The 17,967-nt window shown below is 42.1% G+C and overlaps 6 protein-coding genes across 6 annotated transcripts; 5 read left to right on the top strand and 1 right to left on the bottom strand.

Annotated features, from left to right (window-relative positions):
• Positions 1-1,130: 1,130 nt before the first annotated feature.
• COCSADRAFT_144554 (uncharacterized protein) lies at positions 1,131-1,810 on the bottom strand. The gene is made up of 2 exons (XM_007702735.1): positions 1,618-1,810; positions 1,131-1,553 (listed from the first exon to the last, which is right to left on the bottom strand). Exons 1-2 carry the CDS (start codon positions 1,729-1,731, stop codon positions 1,377-1,379), a joined length of 291 nt encoding a protein of 96 aa, XP_007700925.1. The 5' UTR covers positions 1,732-1,810; the 3' UTR covers positions 1,131-1,376.
• Positions 1,811-3,080: 1,270 nt separating this feature from the next.
• On the top strand, positions 3,081-3,591 carry COCSADRAFT_119439 (uncharacterized protein). Its single transcript, XM_007702734.1, has 2 exons — positions 3,081-3,279; positions 3,348-3,591. The coding sequence occupies exons 1-2, from the start codon at positions 3,172-3,174 to the stop codon at positions 3,492-3,494; spliced, it is 255 nt and encodes an 84-aa protein (XP_007700924.1). The 5' UTR covers positions 3,081-3,171; the 3' UTR covers positions 3,495-3,591.
• Positions 3,592-4,859: 1,268 nt separating this feature from the next.
• COCSADRAFT_37675 (uncharacterized protein) lies at positions 4,860-5,662 on the top strand. Its single transcript, XM_007702298.1, has 2 exons — positions 4,860-5,053; positions 5,116-5,662. The coding sequence occupies exons 1-2, from the start codon at positions 4,946-4,948 to the stop codon at positions 5,266-5,268; spliced, it is 261 nt and encodes an 86-aa protein (XP_007700488.1). The 5' UTR covers positions 4,860-4,945; the 3' UTR covers positions 5,269-5,662.
• A 1,220-nt stretch (positions 5,663-6,882) lies between these two features.
• Positions 6,883-7,212, top strand: COCSADRAFT_73949 (uncharacterized protein; the record flags this gene model as incomplete). Its single annotated transcript, XM_007702733.1, has 1 exon — positions 6,883-7,212. A coding segment is annotated over one exon (330 nt), but the record flags the coding sequence as incomplete, so codon positions are not given.
• Positions 7,213-10,439: 3,227 nt separating this feature from the next.
• COCSADRAFT_358588 (uncharacterized protein) lies at positions 10,440-10,880 on the top strand (the record flags this gene model as incomplete). The annotated part of the gene is made up of 1 exon (XM_007702732.1): positions 10,440-10,880. One exon carries the CDS (start codon positions 10,440-10,442, stop codon positions 10,878-10,880), a length of 441 nt encoding a protein of 146 aa, XP_007700922.1.
• Positions 10,881-15,785: 4,905 nt separating this feature from the next.
• On the top strand, positions 15,786-15,971 carry COCSADRAFT_91918 (uncharacterized protein; the record flags this gene model as incomplete). Its single annotated transcript, XM_007702731.1, has 1 exon — positions 15,786-15,971. A coding segment is annotated over one exon (186 nt), but the record flags the coding sequence as incomplete, so codon positions are not given.
• Between the last annotated feature and the right edge of the window lie 1,996 nt (positions 15,972-17,967).

Raw genomic sequence — 17,967 nt, 5'->3', positions numbered from 1 at the left:
AAGAGGCACCAAAAGAGAGATTTCAAGCTCTTTCTATTCTCTTAAGATAGGGCACGGATACTTCAAATGCCTATCTAAAGAGAGTAAAAAGAAGAGAAACAGAACTCTGTAAATGCGGAAGACCACAAACAGCAGAGCACCTACTTCTATACTGCGGTTTCTATAGCGCAGAGAGAAACCAACTTAAAAAGACTCTAGGCCAGAAAGTACTTAAACTCCCACTCTTACTCCACACTACGAGCGGTATAGAAGCTACTCTAGCTTTTATTACTAGCACGAAGATAGGAACAAGAAAGTGGCATGTAGGCCAAGAAGGCTAGAAAGAAGAAAAATAAGAAAAATAAGAAGAAAAGAAGAAAAACAAAGAACAACGAATTTGATTTTACTAGCACTATTTCCTATCCCCTAAGAGAGCTCGCTAGAAGGCAGCCTAGCTGCTCTATATCTCTCCCTGTTACCAAACTGCTCTTTAGCACCAGGCGTCTAGAAAGCTAGTACTAGCTTAACTAGACAAAGGCCGAAGCACCATAGTCACGCAATACAGCACAACGTACCAAATTGTAACTAGTTAGATAGAACGGCCTTTGGCCAAAGTCCTACATAGCCAACGGCTGATACAGGACTATAATGGAATAATAATAATAATAATAAACAAGTTAAGTGCAACATTATACCCTAAGTAGCAATACGGTCCGCCCGTCTATAGGCTATACACATCTTTCAGACAGTCCTCGTGACGCTGCTCGCGGTGGCGACTGAAACCACCGATACGGCCATGGTGGCAGCCATGGCCATTCGCCTCTTTGAGGCATATGTTAAGCTGTGAGACCAGGGGCCTGCAAATTGCCCTGAGTCGGCCTCGTCCGCGACTCAAGTGCTGATGATGGCTACCACCAGGGTCCCATTATTCTCCCTCTCTCTCCTCTCCCGAATAATCTTTTGCGCGCCGTTTAGCTGATCGACGACACTATACCTGAAACGTGGCACCCCGGCGAAGCGTCTTCCAGAAGATTGGCGGGAGACCGTGCACGTAATGGGATGGATGGCTTGGCTGTTCATGCGAGGGCGGACCTGGCTTCTTTGGTATCCAATCACAACCACAATTTGCATATTCAACAACACCAACTCTTGGGAGCATGACGGACGGTGGGGCAGTTTCTATATTGAGACTGTCGCCGGTTTATATGCTGTGACCACACGATACCGGACCAGATCCGCGCTATCGCACATCTTCCTTCAACAAAAAATACAATCGATAGCAATTACCAAGTCTATCCCATAACCCCCTACGTAATAGCTGTCACAAAGTCTATATCATAATCCCCTAATAGCTGTCCATCCATCAAAAGCCGCTGTCGACTCGAGTTGGCAAGGATCTACTGCTTGTAGCAGGAGGTGCGGAACTGAGCGTTCCAGCCACTGACAGTGCTGTACTTTCCATTGGAGTTGCAGGCGGTGCCGACCTCAAGAGGGTTGCGAGGATTAGTCGCACCATCAGCGCGGTGGGCGTTAGTGCACCAGCGCTGGCAGTCGAGGTTGCCAATCTGAGGATCCTAATCCCAAGTTAGCATTCAACATGTATATTTCACTCTGTCTCGTTCTTGAGGGGTTGCTCACCGAGTAAACGCAGCAGTGCGAGCCATCTCCAAAGAGGCACTGGCAGAACATAGCAGCCTGAGTAGTAATGGCGCTGGCGATCAGCAGAGTGGCGAGAGAGAGGATGCGGACCATTCTAGCGGTTGTGGGCTGTCTTAAGTAGATATTAGAAGAGTGTAGAGTTGAATGGATCGAGGTCGGGAGTCTTGGTGCTGTACAGTGAGCTGGATATCGTTTCAAAGAACGGGTGCTGCTCTGATATTTATACGTATGTAGGTAAGGTAGTATGCCATCAATTTTCCACAATCCAGCTAGCCTAGCTGGATGCAGAAGAGAGTCGTTGAATGACGTAACTTACAGTCCCCCTCCCTGTATCGGTCGTTAGGGTCTGGTCCTTGCAAGTGTCACACACACCATTTTCATTTACAAAGTTCGTCTCTGCGATTCTAGAAAGATATTAGTTAGCGCTAATAACCAGTATATGCATAGGGGCCGAACAAGTTAGGCGCGCCACAAGACCCCCCCAGCAAGGCCAACTTGATTAAACCTTCTTAACTACGATCAGAATAGAATAGTCACGTGAAAGCAAGGGCCAGATGTGAAGGACGTAGACCAAAGTATAATAAAAATCATCGAAGGCTACTTTTGTTCCATACAGTAGTGTAATTAAACTTTATTGTTTTCTTATGAAATTCAATCGAAGAATGAAACTTTGATTGAAACTCGCTCAAGATCTTGCACACATTGATAGATGTCAATGTGTGTCTGTAGAATCTGGCGGTGTCTACGCATGTCTGTTACCTGTTAAATTCAAGGAGCCGTCACAGATGTCTGGCGGAGTAGTGCTTGGATCGCTCTAGATGGTGCAGTCGAGTCAGCCTAGCTCCGTACAGTCTCTTCAGACCAACGGGTATTTACGTGTGCCTATGCGTTCTACAGATGTCTCCTAATCCGCAATCATGACATACTATAGTCATAGGCAAAAGTATTGTGGGTAGGAAACTATGGCGTGCCGATTACAAGGGATTGAAAACAAGCCAACGCAGTTCAACCTCAGTGGTTCTAACGGATAGGGCAGAGCGCAATTCTCTTCCGGTCGCTATTTAAAATATCGTTAGTTCACTGAACAACTCCTCCACCTATGATACTTTTCCCCGTAACTACGGTAGACCTTGTTTGGCAATTTCTTCCACATTCGGTCAATTGCTCGGTCTAACAATATATGCTCTGTTTTGAGCTGCTCGCGTTTGGGTTAAGTTTAAGGTACGAAGACATGCGGGAGAATGTGCTTCGTACCATCGTTACAGCGATTCATGTCCGTGTGGGCCTGTGCGCCCCCTCGCTAATGGAGTCGGCGCTATAGTGTATCTTCCACTCACCTTACTACAAGACTTCATCTGTAATTAATGGACGAACATGAGCTTGCCCTCTATATAAAACTATAGCAGCCCTCTTCAAAGTCAACATACTAACACAGCATCTTCACCACTCTCGTTGACAAATCAGCTCAGTAAGGACAAGTTTTACCAAACATCCTAATCCTACTCAACCTCATCATCCTCCAACTACAACAAAATGGTCCGACTTTCAATCTTCGCAGTTATCTTCGCCACCGTCGCTTCTGTCGCCGCTGACGGATACTGTCAATGCCTCTTCCCGGATGGCTCCCACTGCTGCGTTGTTGTAAGTCAATGATAGCCCGAGCGAAATTAAATAGGACACACAAGGGACCAAATCTAATAATGTACCAGGCATACGGCATCAGGAAAGCATGCGTGGAGAATTGCAAAAACAATGGAAACTCAGACAGGATGTGTAATGCTGGTGGCAAGTACTCAGACGTTAGCTCGTGGAACGCAGGATGGCGCCGCGGCTGCAAGTACGAATACGTCGTCTAGGTAGTACAAAGGATCTCGCCAGGGTGCCTTGCGCAGCTCCGCCCAAGCAACCATTTCCTTGCATTATGGTGAACAATATCTTTTTCTATTAAATTTTTCTCGGTTTTTGAGATCCTTGAGACCTCGCTGAGAACCTCGCATGTAGATAGATCACATTTCTTCGAAGTTATAGAAACACGACGTAGAGGTATGGCAGTCAATCAAACCACCTTGTATACCTTACTCTCCAACTCGCACCAGGAATTAGTACTGCACAAATAGTGATACTGAAAACCTCCTTCGATTCTATTACCCAAAACAAACATACAGCCTATGTCACTTGTAGTACACGCTTGTCGAAACCTTCTAGCCAGCGATGTTTCATACCAGAAGAGACTTAGATTTCCTTGTGGGTACAAATAATGAGGCAAAATGAGAAGGCTCTTCGTCTGTAAACTTCACGAGTATATGGAACCTTGCACATGTATTCAGGATTATTTGTTTCCCTCGATCTTCATCTTTCAAGACCTACCACGTTCATCGCAATAACCTAATGTATTAGTGTTTTCCTCATGTGCGCACTTTTAGGGGGTCGGTGGAGGGTACGCTGTCCCCCCAAAGTACTCTCGTGGCGCTCATGCAGGAGGGCTGCATCGTAGCCTGCCTCACTTTTGCCACAAGAACGGTCACCGTCTTGGACTAACACTAGTCAGGACCACTCTAGCGGTACTGGCCGCCTGACTGCACTAGTCCCAGTCGCCCCTGCGGTAATGGCGCCACCGTGCGTTCCTCACCTTGATAGTGTGGAGTTGATACAACAGTATTTAGTGGCTTCGAGATGGCATTTCGATATAGACCATGCATATGCACTTATATTGCGTGGCGCATGGCCTAAAATTGGCGTCCTGCGGGCACGGATACTTGCCGCATCGGAGACATTTGCAGCTATTCGTGCCACTAGTGATCTTCCCGTTTCATACTGATCTAAGTGCATAAGAACTTAACTCTAGTTCACTCTAGCCGAGTGTCTGTCTGACTCTAACTTCAATCCAATCCCTTGTCGAGTTTACCTGACTTATTTACTATCTTCATCTAAACTTAATTGTATAAACGTTTTCGTCATTACACACGTTGATCGAAACTCTATCGCGGAGATTTGGTGACCGCCTTGTCTAATCAGTATGGCGAGGAGCCTTTCCAAATAAACACAAGCGCGTTGTTACGGACTCCGTGAGCTTCATCACCGAGATTCAATGTGGCTTGTGCACCTCCCACCGTAGAGTGCTTCGTGAATTCACGAAGATATGTCTGTGACTCGTGTTATGTGGTTTTTTTAATCTGCTGGACTCTATAAAGATGGCGATTTCTCTGACTGCTCTCCGAATGCATTCACTCATCAGCACCATCACATCACTCATTATCACATAATCCCACAATCTAATCCAACGACATCATCCTTATCAACGCCCAGCATGGTCCGCCTTCTCACAATAGTTGCCATGCTCTTTGCTGGCGCAAGCAGCGTTGCTGCTTCATATTGCCAGTGCCTTTACCCAGACGGCAGCCACTGCTGCGTCATTGTAAGTCATCATACATTACTTCATACTTAAACATGCCTTGCTCACCACTGTGGTCTTTCCAGAACAACGAAGCCAATGATTGTAAGAGAATGTGCATGAGAGCGTCCGGGGACCATACGACCGCCGGAGAGTGTAGGGCCAACGGGAAATTCTCCAATGTCAGCGGGTGGAACGCCCTGCACCGCACGCAGTGCGAGCCACCCTTCATCTACTAAATTCCGTAACTTACTTGCGCCATCGACAAAGCTCCTGCGAGGGCATTTTCTATGTATAGTTCCATCGGAAGAAGATGTTCAGTAGACTCTTTCCAGTCATCAGGGGGATGTCGACGATTGTTTCAGTCGGGAGAAAGAATGCGATGTGGTATTGTTAGACAGTTTGTAGTTGGTTGATTAAGCATCGGGGGCTTGTTCAGAGCATACTAATGGCCCGTCTAAGATTGTGCGATTCACGCTATTACTTAGCCTCTTGGAAGCTACTTAGTAGAAGTAGTGCTCGCTGCGTGACATGAGTATGCTGTAGTGTACTTGTATCTGATCAGATTAAACTGCGGATATATATTGGGATTTCTTTTCGGAGCAGATAGATTACCTTCTTCAGTTAATACAATCCAGCGATTGGATTTGAGCTCTATTATACCAGCTCGATTGCGGGTTGCTCCTTGATCTTTTGAGTTCGATTTTGCATCGTGATACAATATACGCGGCCTTCTAATTTTCTAATGCTAATCAATTCGTACATAAGAGCGATAACACTCTAAGCATGCGCCTCCGCAAAGCACTCTGAAGTACATAAGAACCTCGTTCAAGATCGTATAACCGACCCTCTACAACGGCAACAGGCATCTACTCCTGGACAATCCAGAGTACGGTTGCCTTATAGAATAGTGGTCAAGTTCCTTTGCAATCCAGAGTTGCTACACCAGCACTTCTAAGTGCCACATTATTCGCACGCTTTACAGAGTCCCTGTATTAATGTGTCCAAATATGGTAGGATCAGACCATTAACGTATCGTTAGCTGCTGCTAGCAGTTAATTCCCAGTTAATGGACTATAAAAAAGACAACACTGATGAAGCCAAGCGAAAGAGATCATCAATCGTAGATCAAACTGACCTTGGACTAATGAACATTCTTTTAGCGAACCGTGGAGCGAGCTCCTAGTGTACCGAAGTGGTGCGCCTCTGGAGAGACGTCGCGGCACGCACGAACCTCGTCTTCATCTTTTTCGAGGTTGCTCTCTTTATCAACTTCATCGGTGCAGGTCAACCGGATGGCTTTTAACAGCTTACGAAAATCCATGACGGCATCATGAAATGCCTCCCCAAGATCTGGGGCCCAGGTTAATATGCGATGAGAGGAGGCATGTAAAGTCAGCAAAACGAATATAAAGGCATGGTATGTGGGGCATTGCCGGGCAGATTTACACGGCATCAAAACGCGCCTTGCTTTTCCTCAGCATAGGGAAACCACCAGAACTCTAGCGAAACGTTAAGAAAAGGACTATCAATTTATAAAGGATATTAAGAAAGGTGTGATGTAAATCTTCCGCCTTTTCTCTGATTAACTTGATGCGGCCACTATCGGCGTTACGAATTTTCGCAGTTCCCATGGGTCATAACCAGGAAAGAGATATCTAGACCACCAATGCGGGTTATTGTTAGTCGCAGTGGTGTTGGTGGTGTAATGATTGTATTTGAGCCGTAAGTCTTTTGTCGCGGCAATAATCGGACTTGCTGTTTATGGCACTCTCAACCTTACTACATTGGCTTTTGTTAGCTTGAGACCGAAGATTTTAACCCCGTTGAAAAAGACTGATACCTCTGAAACTTGTTCTTGCGGTTTATCAGCAGAGGATGCTTTGGCCAGGAACTGTACATTTGATCCGTACGCGATGGTCTGGGTACCTTCTTCCTCTTTGGATAATGAGTTGTTTCAATTCTTCTACTCAATGGAAGGAACAAGCAACGCTATACCGATCAACTCATCCTTCCATACTTTCCCACACCCCAATCAACAATTATCAATCCACGAAGTATCGTTACTTGCCAAGCCGGTACATATGTCGGCCGTACACGCTGGGGACGAGGGTGGATTTGTAACAACCACGATAGATTGGCGTTTAACCCATCGTCTCTATGTCTTAATGAAGAATGTACGGTCCATAGAAACGATGATAGGAATCGAGCCAAGGTACTACCACTTAGACCATTACCAACATTGTTCATCAGCCTTGCTTCGTTTCACCAAATCATCAAATACTACTAGTAGTAAATACTCCTTTTCTCAGATTGATATATATCCTCCAAAACTAGATTCAATACAACAAGTGTGTAATACAAAAGTAGATCTTCTAGAATCTGTAAGTTAATTACTATGTTTGTTTTTGCTATAGGTATAATAGTAGTACGTTGAAATTTTAAGAATAAGAAGCGAGTATTTTAGTAGAGTAGATAGTTCTCATTAGCTAAACTACTATACGTATTAACTAGCTACAGCATATACCTCGAGTCATTTACACTTAAGGAGAATGGCCACATTCAATACGATGTTATAGTCTTGACAAGCTCGCGTAGAATGCCTTAACCTTTGGGTGTGCTTGTACCTTATAAGGGTTGAAGTTCAGCACTTGCAAGCCGTCTATGCTCGTCGCACGGGACAATGCTACGTATGCCTGGCCCTTCTCGAATACGTTGCCCAAGTCCACCTTCACAAGTGATAGTGTCTGACCCTGTGCTTTGTGAATACTCAATGCCCATGCAAGGATGAGGGGAACTTGGGTGCGGGTTGCAAGCTCCTGGCAAAACCACCTATCTTCTTCATCGTTGTCCTCGCCTTTCTTTGCCTGTATACGAACCCATCGCTCAATAACCCACCGCTGAGGAACACAGTGCTCAACTTGGGTGCTATCACCTGGTCCGTGAAAGCGCACCACAGGGTAAAGTGGCAGGTTCTCCCCTGGTAAGGCTTCCTTGCCCATGGTCAGTCTAGCTTCGGGATCCCAATCTTCACGGGTGACGTAGTATTTATCGTGCCACGGAGCATGGAAGAAGTTTTCTTCATTTGCAAAACCGATTACGCAGCCCTGAGATCCGTTGACAAGGCCACGACCTAAGTTCTTAACAAGCATAACTTGTGCACCCCGCTTTAGCTGGATCATCTTTGGTGCAGGGCAATTGGATAAGAGCTTCTTGCGGGTACTTGGGTTTGTGACAATTCCACCATCTTCAGATGTGTATTCGTAGACTTTGCCGTCAAGTTTTTGCAGCCTTGTATTGTTCGCAAAGTCAGCTTCACGACGTAGAGGGAAAAGTTGAACGGCCTCCAGCCCCTTGTCTGCGAGTTTTGTCACAGGTCTGCTCAGTCTTCGAAATGTGCTAATAGTACTTGTTGAGACACGGCCTTCGCGCATCTCATTCAGCATTCCGGAAAATAATGGATCCTTTTGTCTGTAGACCTTAGTCAGACTGATCGTGTGCCGAACAGCATCTTTCCATGCCTTGGCCTCGAAACAGAACCTTGGGCTTCCATCGTCACTCCTTTGCACTACCGGAGGTAGCTGAAAAAAGTCACCCGTAATAACAAGCTGAATTCCTCCAAATGGTAAGTCACATTCCCGCACTGCGCGTCCAATGACATCAAGCTTGTCGAACAGTGTGTTGTCGACCATGGATACCTCGTCAATAATAAGGACCTCAACATATCTCCAACGCTTGCATGAGCTTTTGTTACTGAGTATGTCTTTGATGAGCTGTTTTGTAGGAGCGGTGCCAAGCCCTATCCCAGCAAAACTGTGGAGTGTCTTTCCGCTGATAGTAAAAGCAGCAAGGCCTGTGGACGCGGTGACAGCAACACAGTCATCACTACCCTCAAGGTATCTGATGATTAAGCCTTCTATGATTTTCTTGAGAAGAAAAGACTTTCCAGTACCTGCAGGGCCCGTGAAAAAAACGTTCTGTCTCTTATTCAAAACGAGGTCTAAAACAGCCAGCTGCTCGTCGCTCAACCCTTGTTCCACCGATTTCACTGCCAATTGCTTAAGTTCTTTGGTGCTTACTTCTATTATGGCAGTCGACTGGATTGCTCGGTGCTTCTGCCAAAAGGGTTTCGTTGCTGAATTATTCGCAGTAGAAAGGTGTCGAAGCGAGACATTAGATGATGTTTGTCTCCCCCAGCCGGCAGTTGACTCAACCTTCATCAACCTTCGGTAATCCTGGCTTGCCCTATAGCGGCTATCGGAAGCTCTTACACACTTATATGGCAGGCTGCTCACTGTACATATCGGCAACTTAACGCTGTAGTATTGGACTGGTGGTAGTGACACGGTTGTTGACGCGCCTAGATACTGACATTTTGGCTGACGGGTTTGGCGAAAATGTGGCCGAAGAGGATTACATGAGCGATTAGTGACCGTCGCACTGTGATTCATCAGTGAGACATCACTGCAACGAGAGGCTAGCAATATCATCTCGAAAACTGTTTTTGCCTGTAAACAAATGTACATATGTACAGTTGATTCACCCGTTCGTCGGGCATATCGCCATGTATAAGATACGTTAGTGGCACGTGTCATCTAGTGGTCCATGCACTCCCCATGCGTAGCAGCAATACGGAATACCAAATTCAGTCTGCTCCACGCACGCACCAGTTCCTATGCGATGTCCTTGTAGCGTGATCATGACGAAAACATGGGAGCTCACTTCCAGTTCCTACAACCGCAGTGATAGAAATTCCATATCACGCAGGGATTGGTCTCTTAGGCAGTATCGTGTTGACATTCCCAAATGAGCACAGGGTATCTACATAGGGACTACTTCCAGCGATGTTGATGTTGGTATTAGTCCTCCAGAGTCGCTCGCGTATTATCTTGGTAAGCCCCCAGCCTCGCGAGCATGCAACTGCGCTTTACTCAAATGGGTGACTCTGATAACTTAGAAAGATAGGTCAACGATTACTCAAACTATTGTGCTAAATACTGATTAGTAGCCCAAAATGCATACTGTTGTCCAGCGGAGCCAATTGTAGGAACACCCGGACTGAGTATGCAAAGGATAATTCAAGAATTCTAAAAGCATTGTTGGCTTCGAAGCTCTCTGTGATACCACCCTACTGCGTCATGCTTCCCGTGGTCAACATTCACAAACCCTGTGCCCGTCACAGTGTCAGAGGTGTTCTATTAGCGGTTTTCAGTAATCATTGGCCTCGGTTCAGCACATGGGATATACTTTGGTCTCACCGGGATGGTCGGATTTAGATTTTCTCACCAAAAGTTTGAGGGGCCAGCCTTACTTTTAGACCAGGATAGATATCCCGATACATCATCGCAGAGCGCAGAGGCTACGTAATACCTCTGTGTGTTTACCTTCATCGCCACTCTACATAGTGATCATGAAAGATGACCATCTCGAAGACTTGACGGCACAACCATGGTGTACAGCACTTCTTTCCGATTCTTTCGTAATGCATCTAAGTAAACGCTTGGTACCTGGTGCAAATTCAGAAAGTGCATACATACATACAATGCTCCTTCGCACGCTCTTCACCGACGGTTCTATCCGCGCCTATGTCACATTGTTCCGACCAGGAAACGAACAAAAAAGAGAATTGAATGCAGGAAAAATGTGGGTCAAGATTGCTTTAGCTCCCAGCGAACCTTCGTCCGAAATCCGCCAACAAGATGCACGAAGGCAAGCAACGAAAGAAGAAAACCATTTCGATGTTAGCGATACCAATAACCCCGAAGCAATCTTCCTTGTTTCTGTTGGCCGTGACGTCAATGGTGACACTGACCGACTTCACGGTGGCATCATTTCTGCGCTATTGGACTAGGGTATGGGGGAGTTCCTATGTTATGTGTATGAAGCGGGCTCATCTCCAACCGTAGAATCAACAGTCAAGTTCAAAAAGCCAATCATTATGCCTAGTGTTTTCATGGTGAGAACCAAAGTCAAGAGAGAGGTGGGTAAGTGAATTGAGACGGTGGGGTGGGTTGAGGATGGTCATGGAACCGTATTCGCAGAGGCCTCCGCGACATATGTTCTTGCGAGGATTGAGGAGGCTAAACTTTAGTGAACAGTAGAATGCATACGGCTGCTGGAGCGACTTCGAAGATCAGAGTTGTACGCGAGCGATCTAACGGTGTTAGAGTATAGGGGTTCTCCAACAGTAAAGTGCGAATTCAAGAGCCACTAACACTCGATCACCACCATCCCAGATGGCCAGTCTTGGCGAGATATGAATCACAAGACTGATCTATGCACCCCGCGGTGGCAATTGCAATGGGCTAGGCCTTCAGAATGTTGCCATTGGCTGATCCGGTCAAATATGAAACGTTTCGAAGATACTACAGTGGGGTGACAAAAAAAAAAGAACTCCAAAAAGTTGTGATTTTTAAACATCCATTGCTCAATGAGTATTAGCGCTAAACTAATAAAAAATATATCGTTGAATAGGAAATTTCTTGGCGTATAAGATGAGGGTCTAGTAATACTGCTTAGTTAGCACTAGGAAGGCCATATGTCTTCTTAAACGTAGAGTAAAAAAATATTCTAACTTTAGCTCTAAATTTCGCGCTGTAAATTTTGACTTTTTTAATATTAGTCTATATATATTAGTAATATACTTACTAAGTAATTATATAAGCATCTTAGTTATTGTATTTTATACGTATAATATATAGAAATAAATAAAGGTTATTTTTAGGTACCACTTATATAAGCGCTATATTAGTCAGCGATTAGTAATATTAGAGTATATATTAATATCTTTTCTCTCTTAGAAACTTATAACTGCATTCTCCTCTTATATACGCAAAATTATTAAATTTCGAATCGCAACTTGATAGGTTACTAAAGGCAAACGTACTACTAGTAAACATTATTAAATACTTTAACAAAAGCCCCCGTGCTATTTATAACGCTAAATACCGAATTAAAGAAAAGAAGACAAGTTATTTTAACAAAGAAAGAGCTAGTAGAGGCAGAGTTTCTAAGGTATCTTCTAGAGCCTTAAGAGCTATTAATGTTGGAATAAGGAGGGTGCTACTTGTTCTATAGCTAGCTCAGAGGTAGAGTTGTCTACTTGTCTAGCGATAGACTCAGAGATAGCGAATCGATAGGTTCTAGGATGAAAAGAGAGAAACAATGCTAGGGGAGAGATTGAAGAACTAGATTGATCCGATCTTATCTTGTTGTCTGCACTAGTAGTCTACTTTGTGCTTGTAATCTGCTCTGCGTTCTATCTAGTATTCCTATCACTAGTATTTATACTAGCTAGTAGCGATAGATTACGTTGTATACACGTAATCTTTATTTATCTCTTACGCTACTAATACACTCGTGATACACTAGTAGTATGATAGTATAGATCGCTAGGGTATAGCGATCTAGTCGATTGATAGATCGATCTTATCAGAGATTAGCTAAGTAGCTTAGATCTCTAACAATTAATAGAGATATTATTAGAAGTCCTAAGAAACAAAAGAAGCGTTTAATAAGAGAAAATAGTTTAGATATTTCTTCTAGAACGCTTCATAGGGCTCTTAAGGATTAAGGTTAGACCGTTAATATCTGTTCTAAAAAACAGATTTTAAACGCCTCTACAGCTAAAAGGAGACTAGCTTATGCTAAGAACTAGCTAAAAGAGCTTTCTAGTATTAATTTTAGAAAGATTATATTCTTAGACGAGTGTGGAATCGAACGTGGGCATAGATCTCGATCAGAATATATAAGAAAACGTAGAAATCAGCAGTTAGGCCAAAAGCTTATTTCTACCAAGAACAAAAGTACGTTTAGATTAATATTTATATTTTCTAATACTTACCTATAATATCTATTTTTAAGATATTATATTCTTATTATAGTAGCTTAATTACTAATAAAGATATAGATCGCGATATTACTATCTAAGTTTAGGCTGCTATTTAGGTAGGAGAAAGATCTAATATAGTAGTTATTAAAACGCTAAAATCAACTATTAGCCATCGGAATTCCTACTATATTCGAAAGTGCCTAATACCTCACGTTAAACCTTAGATTAAAAGAGGTAAGTAATATATACTAATTTTTACTTAGATTTCTATATTTCTCTATATATATATAAATATTTATATTACTATATATATTAAACTAATTAATAACTCTAGGTTAGAGTTTTTAATAGGATAATGCTGTAAAGGGCTGCGCCTATGATCTCTACCGAAGGGATCACGTAGTCGATGACCACGTGATATGCCTTCCGTACAGACACGTGATCAGAAGCGAGTAAGTATAAGATGTTAGAGATATAAGCTAATCAGCTAATCTCTGACATAATCCGGGTGCTCGGCACTATACTCGGATTCTTCAGTCAACCAATCCCTATACAATTCATCTATCTATTACGTCTATAGCTACGTAATCTACTACTAGATAGATTCTTCTAGAATCTAGTACAGCAAATATATATAGTAGTAGAATAGCTAGTAGATAGAAACAAAAGAGCAGATTACAAGAACAGATCAGACTACTAGATCAGATCAATCCAATCCTTATCTCTCTCCCCTAGCATTTCTCTCTTTTCATCCTAGAACCTATCGATTCGCTACCTCTGAGTCTATCGCTAGACAAGTAGACTACTATACCTCTGAGCTAGCTATAGAACAAGTAGCACCCTCCTTATTTCAACATAAGAGAAGCCTATACTTAGTTATTCTCTCTTTTTCTTATCTTTTAGCTTCTGTATAATAGGTAGAAGTATACTTATTCGCTAGGCCTCTCCGCTTATAACATAAGCTAAAAGATTACTTTAACCTTCTTTACTCTTTTCTCTCGTACGAAGCAAGAGAGAATTAAGAATATAAAACTAATAAGATATAACGATAGGGCTATATAAGCTTACGCTAAACCTAGAACCTAGCAACGCCCTACTAAGGCCTCTATCGTACGAGGAGCTCGCAGAAAGCTGGAGCTAACTTAATGTAATAAATAATCTACTCTAACGAAACCTAGACTAGATAGCTATAAGACTTAAGAACGCTAAAGGCGTATAAGAAGAACTCTAAGAGATAAAAGCTCTTTTTCTCTATATAGTACAGGGGTAAGCTACCCCTAACGTATAGACTTCTAATCTTACGCTAAATATAGAAAGTTAGTAATCTCCTTACTAGCCTCTAGCTACGCCTACGCCCGTATAAGAGTTTGGGAAAGCTAGACTCTTTAATATTAGAATCTTTAAGAAAGGCTCATATAAAGAATACACGTAGTAGAAGATGTAGATTTATATAAAACTATTAGCGGATTACTAGGCTTACTTTATAGAGTTCTACTAAGCTTACTATATAATCTCCCGTATAGAAGAACTAGCCTTTTTAGTATTATAGGCTTATGTATAAGACTTTATAAGTAGAAACTTATTACCTTATCTTAGTAAGCTTTAGGAGCAACTAGACGCGTTCTTTAAAGACTCTTTAATTAAGTAAAAAGCTCTATAGTATCTCTGTATAACTAAGTAAGAGAAAGATAAGTTTTTTTTCTACGTACGAGCTTTTAATCTAAAGTTTAATAAAGCTGGTTTTAGACAAGATGACGACGCGTTAAAAATTAACTACCTTAAGAATTCTCTTAATAGGAAGCTACTTTGTTACTAAGCTAAGTACTAGCCTCCTTTAAACGAGACGTACGACGCCTTTATGTATTGATTTAGGAGCACTTAGGAAAATCTTAAGGTAATTGACTAACTCTTGTTTAATGCGCTCTTCTACTCCACTTCTCTCCCTATAGCTACCTTAGCTACTATGGACAAAATGGACTGGACGCCTAATATAGGCGCTATGCGCCTCTGTATAAGGAATAAGTACTAAGGTATATAAAGCTAAATCGCTTAACATAAAGAGAAGGGTAGCTGTCTACGTTGTAGTATCTACGGCCACCTCGTACGGTAGTGTAAAGTAATAGTTCTAAAATGTATACGTAAGCTAGAGACTATAATAAAAGTCCTAACTACTATCTTAGAAGATAAGAGCTTAGACGAGGGAAAAGAAGAGCTCTAGTCTAAAAGCGCCAACTAGGGTAGCTAAAGCAGGATAAGTAGGTCGTACGACCTGTTTAAGAGCTACTTTACTAACTAAAGCCTACTTAGCTAATATCTATAGACGTAATCGTTAATCTTTTAAAAAACGCTACTGCTATAATTAATAACGGGTGCTATACTTATGTAATAGTATGTAAAAGACTTGTATAAGAACTTAACCTACTGCGTGTATCTATCTCTACTAGGGAAATTAAAGGTGTTAATAACTAAAAAAGTACTGTATAAGCTATTACTTAATTTACTATAGATATTAGAGGAATTAAGTGAAAAGTAGCTGTTTTTATTACTACGTCTACGTACGAGTACGATATTATTTTAGAGAAAATATAGCTTAAAGATATAGGAGGTGTTATTAATATAGCTAGATAGACACTTCTTCTTCTGCGTTATAATCTCTCTGTGCCTAGTATAGAGAGAACTAAACTATTATAGAACTTCGCCGTAATCTTAGTAGCTACCTTTTAGGCCTATGTATAACGAAGCTAAAAACGGCTAGCTCTGTAAGTCTTCGCTGCTAATCTCTAAAATATTAAGAAAGCTCTCCGTCTAAAGACGTAGCTAACTATAGTAGAAGTAACTAAGTCTCTTCCTTTATACTTATAACCGTACGTCTCTCTATTTACTCTAAAGAAAGAAGATAAGCTTCTGCCTCTATAAGGCCTAGACGTTAACTATAAGATTAAACTAATCTCTAAAGATAATAGGAAGCTGCTAGAAGTCCCGTATAGATCTCTCTATAATATATCTAGAGATAAACTTCTAGTACTATGTAAGATACTATATAAGTTACTTAAGAAAGGGTTTATCTGCGTAAGTAACTTCTTTACCGCGTTACTAGTTCTTTTTATATAGAAACCTAGGGGAGAACTAAGATTCTATGTAGACTACCGCGCCCTAAATACGCTAACTTATAAGAATTATTATTCTCTACCTCTTATATAGGAGACGCTAAATTAAGTTAGATAAGTAAAGTAGTATATAAAGCTTAATATTACGGCCGCCTTCTATAAAATCTAGATTATAGAGGGCTAGGAATAGATAACTGCTTTCTATACTTAGTTTAGGTTGTATCAGTAGCTAGTTACTTCTTTTAGGCTTACTAACGCCTCTATTATATTCTAGCGCTATATTAACTAGACGCTGCGCGAGTTTTTAGACGATTTCGCTTCTGCCTACTCAGATAATATCCTAATCTATATAGATAGCTTAATATTTTAATATTATAGATATATATAATAAGTAATTAAGCGTCTGTAAGCTATAGAGCTGTAGCTTAAACTTAAGAAGTGTGAATTTAACATCTAATGTACGAAATACTTAGGATTTATCCTTAAAGTAGGAAAGAGCGTCTTAATATTATTATTATTATTATTATTCCATTATAGTCCTGTATCAGCCGTGGGCTATGTAGGACTTTGGCCAAAGGCCGTTCTATCTAACTAGTAACAATTTGGTACGTTGTGCTGTATTGCGTGACTATGGTGCTTCGGCCTTTGTCTAGTTAAGCTAGTACTAGCTTTCTAGACGCCTGGTGCTAAAGAGCAGTTTAGTAACAGGGAGAGATGTAGGGCAGCTAGGCTGCCTTCCAGCGAGCTCTCTTAGGGGGAAAGGAAATATTTTCAGCTTGTTTAGTTTTATAGAGTAACTCTCTCTAGTTTTAATAAGTAGCTCTCTCGTTCACTTTTAGTGAGTCTTCCTCTCAAGTTTTAATGAGTAGCTCTCTCGTTCTGCTGGGGTGCTATTATAGCGGGCGGAGGCTATCTTAGCGTTTAAGTATTTTTGCTAGTACAGTTCACAACTACTATTCTAGCGTTTTGACTTGGTGCTTCTACAGAGATAACGAATCTCTATATCAGCGTTTAATTTTGGTGCCTAGCGGGCGAGGGCTTTGGCGTTTTGACTAGGTGCTTTAACAGAGGTTACAAATCTCTGTATTAGCGTTCGGATATGGTGCCTAGCGAGCAAAGGCTTCTTTAGCGTTTTAACTAGGGTGCTTCTACAGAGGTAACCAATCTCTGTATTAGCGTTTGGACTAGGTGCTTTAACAGAGGTAACTAATCTCTATATCAGCGTTTAATTTTAGTGCCTAGCGAGCAAGGGCTTCTTTGGCGTTTTGACTGGGGTGCTTCTACAGAGGTTACGAATCTCTGTATCAGCGTTCGGATATAGTGCCTAGCGGGCGAGAGCTTCTTTAGCGTTTGGACTAGGTGCTTTAACAGAGGTAACCAATCTCTGTATTAGCGTTTGATTTTGGTGCCTAGCGGGCGAGGGCTTTGGCGTTTAAAATTGGTACTTCTACAGTGTAACCAACCACTGTATCAGCGTTTAGAATTGGTGCCATAGCAGGCAGAGGCTGTCTTGGCGTTTAGATATGGTGCCCAGCGAGTAGTAGCTGTCTCGGCGTTTGGATATAGTGCCTATCAAGCAACGGCTATCTTAGCGTTTAAGTAGTTTTGTTTCTTTTATTATTTTTCGATTGTTTTTATTGTCGTATGGTAGTCTCTCTATTAGTTATCAGGGCGGTCCGTGCGTTCTCGAAGATTTTCGCATTTTGAACACGTCGCGGGAAAATCGATAATACCCCCTCTAGCACCTCAACGAGAGGGCTGCACACGTTAGAGGCGGCGTTAATCGATTTCTCGCGACGTGTTACCCCTATATCCGATAGAAAATTGACGAGTTTTGATGAAAAAATTCAGCTAAAAAGTTGGTGTGTGTGGTGTAAGTAGAGATATAGATACGTTCTTTATAGATAATAAATAGTAGAGTAGTATACTCTATAATATAGATACTCTAAATAACTATAATCTACTTACAATTACCTAGCTACGTAAGAGTAGGCCTTATA

Source organism: Bipolaris sorokiniana (genome assembly GCF_000338995.1).
Source record: "Bipolaris sorokiniana ND90Pr unplaced genomic scaffold COCSAscaffold_8, whole genome shotgun sequence".
Lineage (NCBI taxonomy): Eukaryota > Fungi > Ascomycota > Dothideomycetes > Pleosporales > Pleosporaceae > Bipolaris > Bipolaris sorokiniana.
Note: the sequence above shows the minus strand (reverse complement) of the source record. Positions and strands in the feature narration are given on the sequence as shown.

Coding starts and splice junctions, on each gene's coding strand:
- COCSADRAFT_119439 (XM_007702734.1), top strand. CDS start 3,172: ATGGTCCGACTTTCAATCTTCGCAGTTATCTTCGCCACCGTCGCTTCT. Junction 3,280..3,347: donor GCTCCCACTGCTGCGTTGTT/GTAAGTCAATGA, acceptor ATAATGTACCAG/GCATACGGCATCAGGAAAGC.
- COCSADRAFT_144554 (XM_007702735.1), bottom strand. CDS start 1,731: ATGGTCCGCATCCTCTCTCTCGCCACTCTGCTGATCGCCAGCGCCATT. Junction 1,554..1,617: donor CGCACTGCTGCGTTTACTCG/GTGAGCAACCCC, acceptor ACTTGGGATTAG/GATCCTCAGATTGGCAACCT.
- COCSADRAFT_37675 (XM_007702298.1), top strand. CDS start 4,946: ATGGTCCGCCTTCTCACAATAGTTGCCATGCTCTTTGCTGGCGCAAGC. Junction 5,054..5,115: donor GCAGCCACTGCTGCGTCATT/GTAAGTCATCAT, acceptor TGGTCTTTCCAG/AACAACGAAGCCAATGATTG.